General features: G+C 39.5%; 1 protein-coding gene across 6 annotated transcripts in view; it reads right to left on the reverse strand.

The window, feature by feature from the left end:
• The window catches only part of LOC127414371 (kinesin light chain 1-like), a 62,440-nt gene that overhangs the window by 21,081 nt on the left and 27,366 nt on the right, over nt 1-13,993 (reverse strand). For all 6 annotated transcript variants that reach the window (XM_051652355.1, XM_051652356.1, XM_051652354.1 and 3 more), the window contains 5 exons: nt 9,331-9,409; nt 8,430-8,658; nt 7,917-8,004; nt 6,918-7,019; nt 4,216-4,389 (listed from right to left, as the gene is read on the reverse strand). In XM_051652355.1, the coding sequence (XP_051508315.1) occupies nt 4,216-4,389; nt 6,918-7,019; nt 7,917-8,004; nt 8,430-8,658; nt 9,331-9,409 (672 nt within the window). The remainder of the gene's footprint in view (nt 1-4,215; nt 4,390-6,917; nt 7,020-7,916; nt 8,005-8,429; nt 8,659-9,330; nt 9,410-13,993) is intronic.

Below are 13,993 nucleotides of genomic sequence, written 5' to 3' on the forward strand. Positions count from 1 at the left end.
GCTTTAATTCGAAATTCTTAAGTAAAGTTTACTTTGCAATTGGGCTGAGCGATATGTAAAAATATTTTAGCAATAATCATCTTATAAAATATAATGATATCCAATTATATAGTAACCCCCCTGCCGAGGGTCGGTGAATATTTTTGCTTTATTGATTTTGCTTTAAAAATGTTATTCATTTATTGAAACATGAAAAACATAAAAGACATTTCTAAATTCAAGTTGCACTTTAAACGAAAAAAGCAAATAAAATAACGAAGTGATAAAATCTTATTTAACCACCTCCCCAAATCCAAACATTTACCGTCTCCAACGGCCCCATTTGCCATCACGCAAGTATCCGTCAACGACAACAGGTGGAAAATTACTAATAGCCTTTAGATTAAAAACTAAAGACAATTATTAATGTAAAGATAATAATAATCATAATAATAAAGCCTAATAAACTCCCTTGTGTTCCCAAAATAATGCTGCTAAATGTGTGTTCTTATCGAGTTTGTGTTTGTATTGTGTTTAATGCTGCCTAAAGAAAATAAAATAAAACTCAATTTTAGGTTCAAGGTGAACGTGACTTGAAGCCAATTATCATATGATTTAATCACTTTCGTCTTTGTTTCTTTAATAGAAAGATGTATATTACTGAACCTGCAAAGTTGCGTTCACAATGCATGCCAACCGCGTGAAAAAAAAGCGAATTAAACTCACAGCACCATGTGAGTGTAACCATGTAATTTGCAGCATGCCCACAGACAACATTATTCATGCAAACAGTTTTCAGACAAATGAAACAGAGAAAAAAAGAGTGAAAACTCTTGACAGGCTCACGCTGCACACCTCTGAACAAACAGCGTATCAGACACGAGCATTGACGGCTTTTCTTTTGTCTGTTCTTAAACATATAATAAAGTGTGTTTCTTTAAGCACGTGTCTTTGTGACTATCAGCATTTCTTGTCATGTGTCACTCCGAGATGTCTTACGGGTCGCCCGTCTGTTGCGGGCAGATGAGTAAAATTACTCATGCATAAACCATATTCGGACGAGGAGCTTGTGAACTGGATTCAGCCTCGTTGCATTTTGCGGGTGCTAGTTTCACAACCTGGGCTACTGTTTAATACAGTGCATCCGGAAAGTATTCACAGCGCTTCACTTTTACCACATTTTGTTATGTTACAGCCTTATTCCAAAATTGATTAAATTCTTTATTTTCCTCAAAATTCTACAAACAATACCCCATAATGACAATGTGAAAGAAGTTTGTTTGAAATCTTTGCAAATTTATTAGAAATAAAAAAATAAAAAAAAAAATAAAAAAAAAATCACATGTATATAAGTATTCACAGCCTTTGCCATGACACTCAAAATTGAGCTCAGGTGCATCCTGTTTCCACTGATCATCCTTGAGATGTTTCTACAACTTGATTGGAGTCCACCTGTGATAAATTCAGTTGATTGGACATGATTTGGAAAGGCACACACCTGTCTCTATAAGGTCCCACAGTTAACAGTGCATGTCAGAGCACAAACCAAGCCATGAAGTCCAAGGAATTGTCTGTAGACCTCCGAGACAGGATTGTATCGAGTCACAGATCTGGGGAAGGGTACAGAAAACTTTCTGCAGCACTGAAGGTCCCAATGAGCACAGTGGCCTCCATCATCCGTAAATGGAAGAAGTTTGAAACCACCAGGACTCTTCCTAGAGCTGGCCTCCCAGCCAAACTGAGCGATCGGGGGAGAAGGGCCTTAGTCAGGGAGGTGACCAAGAACCCGATGGTCACTCTGACAGAGCTCCAGCATTTCTCTGTGGAGAGAGGAGAACCTTCCAGAAGAACAACCAGCTCTGCAGCACTCCACCAATCAGGCCTGTATGGTAGAGTGGCCAGACAGAAGCCACTCCTCAGTAAAAGGCACATGACAGCCTGCCTGGAGTTTGCCAAAAGGCACCTGAAGGACTCTCAGACCATGAGAAACAAAGATTGAACTCTTTGGCCTGAATGGCAAGCATCATGTCTGGAGGAAACCAGGCACCGCTCATCACCTGCCCAATACCATCCCTACAGTGAAGCATGGTGGTGGCAGCATCATGCTGTGGTGATGTTTTTCAGCAGCAGGAACTGGGAGACTAGTCAGGATCGAGGGAAAGATGAATGCAGCAATGTACAGAGACATCCTTGATGAAAACCTGCTCCAGAGCGCTCTGGACCTCAGACTGGGGCGAAGGTTCATCTTCCAACAGGACAACAACCCTAAGCACACAGCCAAGATAACAAAGGAGTGGCTCCGGGACAACTCTGTGAATGTCCTTGAGTGGCCCAGCCAGAGCCCAGACTTGAACCCGATTGAACATCTCTAGAGAGATCTGAAAATGGCTGTGCACCGACGCTCCCCATCCAACCTGATGGAGCTTGAGAGGTCCTGCAAAGAAGAATGGGAGAAACTGCCCAAAAATAGGTGTGCCAAGCTTGTAGCATCATACTCAAAAAGACTTGAGGCTGTAATTGGTGCAAAAGGTGCTTCAACAAAAGTATTGAGCAAAGGCTGTGAATACTTATGTACATGTGAATTTTGTTTAGTTTTTTATTTTTAATAAATTTGCAAAGATTTCAAACAAACTTCTTTCACGTTGTCATTATGGGGTATTGTTTGTAGAATTGAGGAAAATAATGAATTTAATCCATTGTGGAATAAGGCTGTAACATAACAAAATGTGGAAAAAGTGAAGCGCTGTGAATACTTTCCGGATGCACTGTATATTTACTTCCCAAATCCATGGTTTTACCATTTTCCGATACTGCCGATCATCGTGTCAATTGAGTATTGCAATCCGACTCGGGATCTTTGTAAGATATCGTCAATATCCGATAACATCAATCTATCTCCCAGCCCCACTTTGCAATACTCCATTTTAAGTATATTTTACTCACTCTTTCTTTGTACACTATACTTAAGCAATGTTGCACTGAATTAAGCGTACAAGCATTTCAATGCTTTTTTAATTAATTTAGTCATGTACCACATGACACAAGTAAGCCTTCCACAAGTTTCAGACCTGTGCACGCAGACCTCAACACACAATGACATTACCAACCAAAAGCTCACTGTTTTAATCACGAACGGGTCATTTTGAGTAGAAAATGAACTTCAGACTAGAGGTCGACCATTAGTGGACTTTGCCAATACCGATAACAAAGGTGGTTGACCAAAAAGGCTGATGACCAATTAACCGGTAATTTTTAAAATTGATTTATAGAATTTACAGAATGTTAAAAGAAGTCTGTCCTTACTATGACGGGCACAGACATTGAGGCTACAAGAGTCCAAAATGAATAAAATCCCAGCAGTTTATTGTGCAACCAAAATCCCAATTATAACCAGAAAAAAATGAAGATTTGGTGCATAACGTGGGACTTTATACTATAAACAAGCCCAAAATACACTTACTTATTTTGAAATGACAGAGACTTGGCTCCGTTACAATCTTCTATATTTAAGAATTTACTAAATTACGCTTTTTATAGCCTACATTCACTAGATTAAAACTACTGGTAACTATCAGCATAGATTAACCGATAGTTCCAAAAGGCAACTATCGGCACCGATTAATCGGGAAAACCGATATATCGGTCTACCTCTACTTCAGACTGCACAAAACAAGTTACCAAAAATGGTGTAAATCAACATGCAAACAGTAAAATCATGCAAGCTCATTATTTCAGCCAGGTGCATGCTGGGAACACCAGCTTCAAAAAGTTAAGTAAAATGTACTTATTTAATATAACTGTGAAATTTACTCATAATAGCAAATAAATATGACAAGGTTTTGTACTTTAGCATTGATGACGCATTGTGCGGATAACAAACAATCATAAATAAATGTACTTATAAACTAGAGAGAATTTGGTACAAATGTAGAACTCAAGTTCACGCTTTAACTTATTCAATGCAGAAAGTACATCATCTTTTCTGCTATATTTAATTCACCACAAAATATATATTTTTTCAGTGCAAGCATAAATGCAAAGAGAGTCTACATCGTTTCTAACAGCCGTACGGTCACGTATTAAAGTGTCATAAATGCAGTTTTGCCCATATTTGCATAACGAGTGAAAATGCAAATGAAGCTGCTTATCAAGTGAAACAATTTTGCTTGTAATCTTTTATAAGTGATTCTAGAATGTCACAGAGTTTCCATGCGAGCAGCTGTTTGATGAACTCACCAGGTTGTTCTTGGTTTTGGCGACATTTGGATCATCTGGACCGAGTCTGCGCTCATAGATCTCCAGCGCTCTGCAGTAATAATACTCCACCTCATCATACTTGCCTTGATTCTGACACAACAGAGCCAGATTATTCAGCTGCTTCGCCACGTCAGGATGATCCTTACCCAACACCTGACACACACACACACACACACACACACAGAAACAGACAGACAGACAAGACAGTTGCTTCTTCAGGTACCAAACATCCTTTGCTCTGTGGATTCAATCATCAACATTAGAGTCATTTTGCTGACTTTCAGTTCATCTTCAGTGGTGTCTCTGTTAGGAGGAATGGATCAGTATGGTTGAATTGGAGATTTGTGAGGTTGACTTGTTAAAATTTATATTGTTAGCTGTATATTTGTAGTTGTGATGCTTTAAATGTCATGCATTTTGATATGCAACTGTTTAGAAAGGGTTTTAACATGCTGTACTTTAGTTGTTAGACAGTTTGCACAGTATAAAACACTCTTGAGAAGTTGTGTCTATAAATTCATCCTCTCTAAAGCACCGCCGATACAGCCATAAAAGCTGCACCTCTGTAATAACCGCCTTCAATAATACACTTCAAGATAATTACTGCTGGACATTAAATCTGTCAAACTGTTCATGTTATTATCTATAATCTGTAGGTTTATGACTTTTGATAGCTTTGTGCAATAAAAGGTAATAGTTATTTAGCCAGTTTATTTGTTGAATGTCTGTCAGTGACAATACTGAAGGGCTGCGTATTCCTGCATTCTGCATTCTTGCATCTGGATCTTTAAATGCAGCAAGAGTGTTGCATTCTTAAGACATATCAAGTTAAAAATAGCTCAAAATTTCAATAACACTCTTCTGTTGCGCTCCGTCTAGCTCAAGGGTGTCCAAACCTTTTCTACTAGGGACCAGACACACACAAAAAAAAAATGCAACTAGATAGCCACTATTGCATCATATTTATATTCTATGCTCAATATGAATTTTTAATCACATTTTGTATTTATAAAGGACATTTCTCTCAAGAAGAACACTTGCAATAGAACATTGATGCAGAGTCAGAAATTAGAGGCTCCCCCAAAAGTGACAAACGTGCCCTAAAGTTCAAAATGTTGGTGCAAACATTTTTTTATATATTTATTTATACCATCTGATATAGACAAAGTCTACTATAAGAGTAGCATTAAACCTTATGCCACAAAATATGTTTTTAATAAAAAAATGACAATACATTTTTATATATGTTTAGAAAAAATGCCCTCATAAACATAAAAAATGCCACTGAAAATTTAATCCAGAGGGAAATTAATGGCCCCTTTATGGAAAAGTTAGTTTCTGACAATGCAGTAATGTAACATTATTATACGAAATATTACACTGGGTAAGTGCTTGTTACTTTCAATGCCCTTGGATTTTGTGTTTTAACTTTTTAAAAGTCCATTCAGTGTCACTTCAAAGCACACAGAGTTACTTCATAGCAGAATAATCAGATTATTTTCCTGCTATGACATGATTCAAGGAATTACTCTTCATATATTAGTCATTCAATCATAGTTTCTGTTCTGTTGTTACTTCTGTTACAAATACAATTTGATCAAAATGATTACGCTCTCTTTATCTTGGTGCAAGCTGAGCCCGAGCAGTGCAGGGAGAGATGCACGAGTTTCATGCGCTCTCTCTTATGTCCAAACTCTCAAACGGTGCTGGAAAGTCCGTGAATAATTTTTCATGTTTCAATGAAACATCAGAACAAACCAAATCACTACAATGAATTAAACTTCCCAGCACTAAAGAGGACGTTATAGGAAAGTGTGCTTGGCCCGCACGTCTCTGTGGGTGCTAAATACACCCTCGTGCTGCACAGCGACAGCTCTACTCAGCTGCATGATGCGTGGTGGTATCAGGACATTTTAGCAAGAATGAGTACATGAGCTAAGTATCTAACCTGACAGCGATCCTTTCACAAATGCATCATTCTTTTTGAGTGCCGCTTCGTCCGTTCATTCCAAACTCCTAAACTCTTCCGATGGATGAAGCTGGTGGCAACTAAAGAGCATGCACTTGTGGAGACGAGCTGTGACATGTGGCTGCACGTGACAGCGACACTCAGTGTTCAGAATATTAATTTCATAAAATTTCTCAATAGCAGGCAAAAATCTGTTCTATTTCTAAAACCTCTAGCGGGCCGCATCAGAGGAGTCGGCGGGCCATAGTTTGTACACCCCTGTTCTAGCTATTATTAAATGCATCTGAACAGTGTGTGTGTGTGTGTGTGTGTGTGTGTGTGTGTGTGTGTGTGTGTGTGTGTGTGTGTGTGTGTGTGTGTGTGTGTGTGTGGCCAATATGGCAAGCCAGCCTAATTATACAGGGCTTCCTTAAAACGGACTAGTTGTTCAGACAACACACAGACTACTTGATTTAGAAAATATGTAGTTTTCCATCTATAACCTATAAATATCCCTATCTCTCTCTCTCTTTCTTGGCTGTTATCAGTGTTCATTACAGTGTTTAAGCTCATCTGGACAGTGTGCATTTGTTAATTCCACAGCACTGTGTTCACAGCACTCATCCTGTACCGTTTATCTCAGCATAAACACTCAATATGATGCTGTGGATGAATCTGCTGCTGTTTAAGGAGAGGTGATGGGGTGATAAGTGATCACAGGATGTTCACTGACCTTCTCTCGGATCTCCAGAGCTCGTTTACACAGCGGTTCGGCCTCTTTATACTTCCCTCTCTTACCGAACAGCACAGCCAGATTATTGAGAGTGGCAGCAACCTGACGAACAACACAAACACACATCAGTCCGACTGGAGAACTTTATGGTGCGTTCTGTAAGAACAACAGGAAAACAGACTGAATACTGAGCACTTATAAATCACCACTCTAAAGGCCTATTCACACAAAGACTGAATTTTCAGTGCAAATGTTCGTTCCAAACAAGCTTTTGACTAGGAACAATGGATTCCCCTGGCACTGTTCACACCGGGTCTGATGCACAAATCTCTGAAATCAATGCAAACGAAATATTCATGTAATGTGCTGATGCCTCATATTATATAATATACCTGGTGTTTTGTCATAATGTACATTATTTCATATGCATATTACTGTGCCTGTTTCCTGGCATGAAAAATAGCACTTTGTTTGGACCAAGCTTGTGGTGAAATGCGACAAAGACTCTTTACATGCCATACTTTATTACGAGTGTAGACAAACAATTTGCCAAACCTCACTGCTTAAAGATCAATGCACCAGAATAAGTGTGTAGAACAGCGCCACCTACTGTAAAGGAGACATTTTATTTTTTATACGCTTCGTCTTGCAAATTCATCACAAATTTGGTGTGAATAGGCCTTCATGCTGTACATGTATCAAACATGCTTGACATGCTTCTTCACTGGCTTTCACATTTTAATGTTAGCCAACATTGGACCAAAATCTTATTGTAATAAGACAGCACATCGTTCAACATGAGAAGTCACATATACTGTAGGTATAAATTTGCAAGAGGAAAACCTGCATCAACAAAGGTGTGAATTACTCCAATCAGCCCCTCAAATCATTATTTATCCTGCTGTAGTTTTCAGTGTCTAAACGAACATACGGAATATTTCCCTGATGATCTAAATGAGTCAGTGTTTGTGATGTTGTAATAAAACTGATGGGACTTACAGCCGGATGATCTTTACCAAGCGTCTTTTCTCTGATAGAGAGAGCGTCATTCAACAGATGAGCAGCTTCTTTATACTTATTCTGATCCCTGAGACACACACACACACACACACACACACACACACACAGACAGAGAGATTCATCACATGTAATCAGATGTGTAAAGGAGGTTCTGGTTCTTAAGTTGACTGCCCACATGAGAAGCAAATGTCCGGGTTCGTAAGACACTCAGAACTCACTCCTCCACCATGGATTAATTGTCATCCAAACGCATGAGTTTAAGGCTTATGAACTAGTACAATTCTTGGCAGATGAATTGTTTACAGTGATAATTATGAAGATCTGTGTCTTGTCATATCGCTGTTGTCACTATTTTACAAAAGCAATACCACTCAAGTGCTTCAGAGTCATTTTACCTCAGTTAACGGTGTTTGAATGACAGTACAGCCAGTCAAACACACACTGTACTTCCCTAAACAAACCCTTCCGACTGTGATGACACCTGTCACTCACCTGTACACGAGTGCCAGGATGTTGAGCATGGTGGCCACGTCTGGATGGTCATGCCCGGAGGTTTTCTCCAGGTCTTCCAGAGCTTGTTTACAGAGCGGCACGGCCACCTCGTAGCGGCCCTGAGACGCGTACTGGATCACCAGGTTATGAAGCGTTCTGAGGCGCGCCGGGATCTCGTACCCGCCCTGCTGAGCCGCCGCCACGGCTGCACTGTTGTGCTGGTGCTGCACTGCAGAGTTCAAAGGTCATAGACAGGGTTAAAGGTGTTTAAGTGACAGAGTGAAAACAATCATGTGATCTAGAAAAATGATATTTTTAACTTTAAGCCCCAGAATTTTTTTTAAAACATGTTCATCATAGAAGAGGTGTAATCAAGTGAATTGTTTTGTGTGAACTGCATCTGTAATGTATTTTTGAATCATTTATTAGATGCGGACAAAAAAATGAGCATCACATCATTGACCCAAATGCTTCAATATAGATGAGCCTTCATTTCAAAATAAGTACGTGTATTTTGGGCTTGTTTATAGTATAAACTCCCACGTTATGCACCAAATCTTCATTTTGGTTATAATTGGGATTTTGGTTGCACAATAAACTGCTGGGATTTTATTCATTTTGGACTCTTGTAGCCTCATTGTCTGTGCCCGTCATAGTAAAGACAGACTTTTAAGAATTTTTTTTTTTTTTACATTCTATAAATTCTATAAATCAATTTTTAAAACTATCAGCCGATTAATCAGTCCTTTTCCACCACCTTAGTTACCGCAAAATCCCCTATTGGTCAACCTCTAATTGATATATGATCGTATCAGCACAACCCCAGTAATTAATCTGCTCAAACATCTGTCCAGATCCAGAAGATAAAACATGTGAGAGTTCAATAGTGATGTTCACATACTGCCTTGAGTGTGTTCCTCTTCATCATTAGGAAACAGATCATCCAGAGAGTCTTTAGGAGCTTCGCCGTCTTTCTCCTCCTGCAGATAGAGAGACAGACAGGTCAGAGAGAACGACAGGTCAGATGTGAGCAGTAACTCAGGTGTGTGAAGCCTGGTTTAACTCCACGCAGCCGATTGTTCGTGAGGGTTTGCGCACACAAAGTGATGTCATCGCGGCTGTTCCCTGGCCTGCTCAAAGCTCCGTTCTGTGCGGTCGTGCACATGACAATTTTTGTAACTTTTTGCATGGTGCGCGTGGTGCTTCAATCCCAATGGATGAATTCGAGGAAAGGGGCAGGGCAGATGTGCCTGTGCTTTTAAGGAAGAGTAAAAAATGTTAAAATGACATTGTTTTCACTCTGAAATAACCTGTTGCATCTTCTCAGTTGTTCTCATTCAGAAAGACAAGCCTATTTATTCACTACCTTTTCTGTACTGAATTTAAAGGTCTAAACAATCCACTAGACTTTGGTTTTATTAATATATAACTGAATAGCTCTGGTTTATTTTATACTGTGTCAAATAAAACATTTTATTAACGTGTTTGAATGTAAAGTTCAAACAAATATTTAAAAAGTCATTACCTTGACTAGGCTCAAAAATATAAAACTAGTGCTTGAGTTTAGCCACAAACAGACCAACTAGTTGTTCTTTTTTTATTTATTCATTTATTTATTTATATCCCGTTTTCTCCCAATTTGGAGTGCCCAATTCCCACTACTTAGTAGGTCTTCGTGGTGGCGCGGTTACTCGCCTCAATCCGGGTGGTGGAGGACACGTCTCAGTTGCCTCCGCTTCTGAGATCGTCAATCCGTGCATCGTATCACGTGACTCGTTGTGCATGACACCGCGGAGACTCACAGCATGTGGAGGCTCATGCTACTCTCCACGATCCACGCACAACTTACCACACGCCCCATTGAGAGCGAGAACCACTAATCATGACCACGAGGAGGTTACCCCATGTGACTCTACCCTCCCTAGCAACCGGGCCAATTTGGTTGCTTAGGAGACCTGGCTGGAGTCACTCAGCACACCCTGGATTCGAACTCACAACTCCAGGGGTGATAGTCAGCGTCAATACTCGCTGAGATACCCAGACCCCCCTAACTAGTGGTTCTTAAGTGTTTTGTTCACCTCTTTCATTCAACTATGAACATGAACTGTTATTATAGCACCTGGCTAGGTAAATGTAAAGTTCAGCAGAGCACTTCTTCGCTGCGGTTTCTTGCTGGATTAGTGAATATTTTCTCTGCGCTGCCGTCTATCGATGGGAGAACAGCTCAACCGTAGTGCGTGTCAAGTATAAATGCCCCAGTCTCTCAAGACACGCTGTGGTGCCAGGTGAAAGTACACACAAGGCTTGAGACACCTGCAGACAGCAGAACTAAAGGTCTGTCAGTGATGGACTGATCATCTTCAGTGTTTTGACGGTGTGTCATCATAGACTCCTCAAATGAGTGCCACACATTTTCACAGTGTATTAATGTCTTATTTCTGCAGTAATGTGTTAGTGAATAAGATATGGTGCTCATAAATAACCTTTAAATGCAACACTGGCCAAAGTGTGTTTACTTCCTCCAAAATGAAATCTTCCACTTGTCCAAACTTGCTACACAGGTACTTGGAGGTCACACTGAAGGGTGTCATCTGATTTAGGGCTGCACAATCAACTGAATAAATAGATGATCACAATTTCTGCTGCCACCATTAACTAATCACCTTCCCCTTAGGTCTAATCATGTTACACGTAAATGTTCCATCTACACATGTTTTGCAGTGCTTGAGAAGCATTGTAACCAATCACATGTCTGATTTCTTTGTTTACAAAACATTTTATAACAGTTTTGTTTTTCATGCTGCTAAGAGAGTCAATGTGAAGACTTGACATACTGATATACTGAATAAAACAGCAATAAGGCAGTTGATGGACACAGTTCAAGCTTGTTTTGGATGTGTAGCTTATTTGACGCTTATGGCATGCAGAAAACTCACACGCCATTGTAAAGCGCTTTGAGTGTAGTGTCAGAAAAGTGCTATATAAATGTAATGTTCATTCAGTCATTCATTCACAGAAAATAAGTATTTCAATGTTAAATCTTCAAGGGAAATAATCAGAAATTATTTTTGTCATAATCATGCAACCTTAAGCCCGGAGCGCACTGTTTGATTTTGGCCATAATTCTGCCGTCTAAGGCCTTGTCCACACTAATACATTTTCGTTTGAAAACGCATCTTTTTCTCCCTGTTTTGGCCTTCCGTCCACACTGAGACGACGTTTTTGTCAAAAACTGAGCTTTTTGAAAACACACTCCAAAGCGGATACATTTGAAAACGCCGTTTTCGCGTTGTAGTGTGGACTGTGAAAACGGAGGCTTTCGAAAACGATGACGCATTTTTAGTCATGTGACGCAGTCATGTGACCCATTCAGTCCAAAACAAGATGGTGGATGACGTTGTATTGCAGTAGTTTTGGCTACTCTACAGTTTGATTGCGTTGTTAAAGATTAATTTCAGTTTGTACATACTTGTGGAACGCGAGGACAGTTGCGTTTTCAGACCGTACATGGAGCGGAGATTTTGGGCGAGACCTGGACGCACCCGTGCGTGGTGGGATAATTTTGTACATTAAATTATCGTGCCCGAGGAGTGGCGTGAGAACTTTAGGATGTCTAGGGACTCTCTATGTCATCTGAGTGAACTTCTACGACCTCATATTCAAGGCCAGACAACACGACTGAGATCAACGGTGGATGTTGTTACAAAGGCTGCATGTACTCTATACTAAAGCGATGAAGGTAGACTCTGAAAAAATGGCGAATGCGTTTGGATTAGCCTGACAAACTGTGTCTAAAATAATCAGAGAAGTGTGCAGAGATATTACATTACACCTGGGTCCCGAGAATGTTTTTCCGTCCATTTAAAAAACTCTGTGCCTTTTCTCGACATTGCCGCGACGTTTCAAAGCGGCGGAAAGTAAATAAACGGATGCATGTCGAAGCGTCTTATGTTTTACTCATGCGCAGTACAGCGTTTTCAGATGTTTCAGTGTGGATGAGCAACTTTTGGAAAACGCTTGAAAACGCTAGTGTGGACGGAGAGCATTTTGAAACGAAAACGCCGTTTTCAAATGTATCTGGATTATAAGACAAATTTCGGGAATCCTAAAGGATTTCAGTCGTCGCAGGGCAAAATCGGCAATCTTACAATGTTCTGTGTGACATGTTCACAGACGGCCGATTAATAGCCTTTGCGATGATCTTTTGGCAGCGTCAGAAATGTAGCATTGCAGTTGTATAGTGTGACTGCCATTACGACGGCCAGATGAGATATTCCGCTCCTCTCTCGCACCCCAAATCACTTGGAAAGAAACCTGCTCCGCATCTGCACCATAGCAACATTAGTGCCCAGTTATCACTCTACTCAAGCACTTTCAATGTTTTTTCTTCTTTTCATTTTATATAAAAAGCTTTAATAAATAAGCAGAAAATACTTGGAGAAAAGTGTAACACATCAGCAATATGAAAGCACTATTCTCTGAATTAAATATATACAGAGCTGAGGCTACAAAATGAAAAAGATTGCATTTTCTTAAGTTTTTTTTTCTTTACATTTATCATGCATTTTCTTTACAACGTTATTTTAATTACTATTTTACTTTTAATAAATTTACTTTAAACGTCTGTAAACTTCTTTAGTTAAGATTCACACCACTCCAGTTTTATTTAAAAATAAATCAAATAAAATAGAAAGACTGAACAGTTTATACTGGTAAGTATTTATGGGATGTTTTAATCCAATTCAGCAAATACAGTTGGATAAAATTATAGAAATCTATGTTGTGTTTGTGCATTATCCATAGGGGATTTGCAAGCATGATATATTATCATCCTTTATGAATTTTCGAAATTTTGTGTGGCCTATAGGTTACTAATCTAAAAGAGGAGAAAGACGTACAATAAACCACCTTTTTTGTTTTCTCCAATGTGAACGGAGAAGTTTGTAAGTCTTTTTACATCCACAATGAATATTTATTATATATTTATTATAACATTATTACTGTAGGCTACCTCCCGCACTCACGTTCATCCTCAACGTCTGTCATTGTCTCTATTTGTGATCAGGCTGTCTTATTATTGGCCTATTTGACAAAATCCATCTTTCTTGTAAATGTTGGCCTATGCTCGTGACGGAGTGGTATTAGAGCAATGGAAATGCTGATGTCCTGACTTTCAGAGAGAGAAAAAAATGCTCCTTCGGGGCGGGCAAATTTAGCCGTTTCGCTTCTATTCCGCAACACTCCCGTAACGTGAGTCATGTTCACTGATCGGGACGACTGAGGCCACAGTCGGCTACGATGTGTATCGTGCAGTCTGACATAATGTCACACAGTGTGCCATGGCGATATAAATGCGTTCATATCGTACAGTCTGACAAGCAACAATCTTAAAGGACTGTAAAAATCCTACAGTGCATAGCAGCCTTTAGTCTGATTGCAAAATTTAAAGGAAAATGAGTTCATAAATAGCCAAACCACAATGAGCCATAAACCTGAAATTTAATATAGCAACAAAACAAACCAAACCAAGTAAATAATACAAAATAAAACATAAGCAAAATCTG

This window comes from Myxocyprinus asiaticus, chromosome 23 (genome assembly GCF_019703515.2).
Source record: "Myxocyprinus asiaticus isolate MX2 ecotype Aquarium Trade chromosome 23, UBuf_Myxa_2, whole genome shotgun sequence".
Lineage (NCBI taxonomy): Eukaryota > Metazoa > Chordata > Actinopteri > Cypriniformes > Catostomidae > Myxocyprinus > Myxocyprinus asiaticus.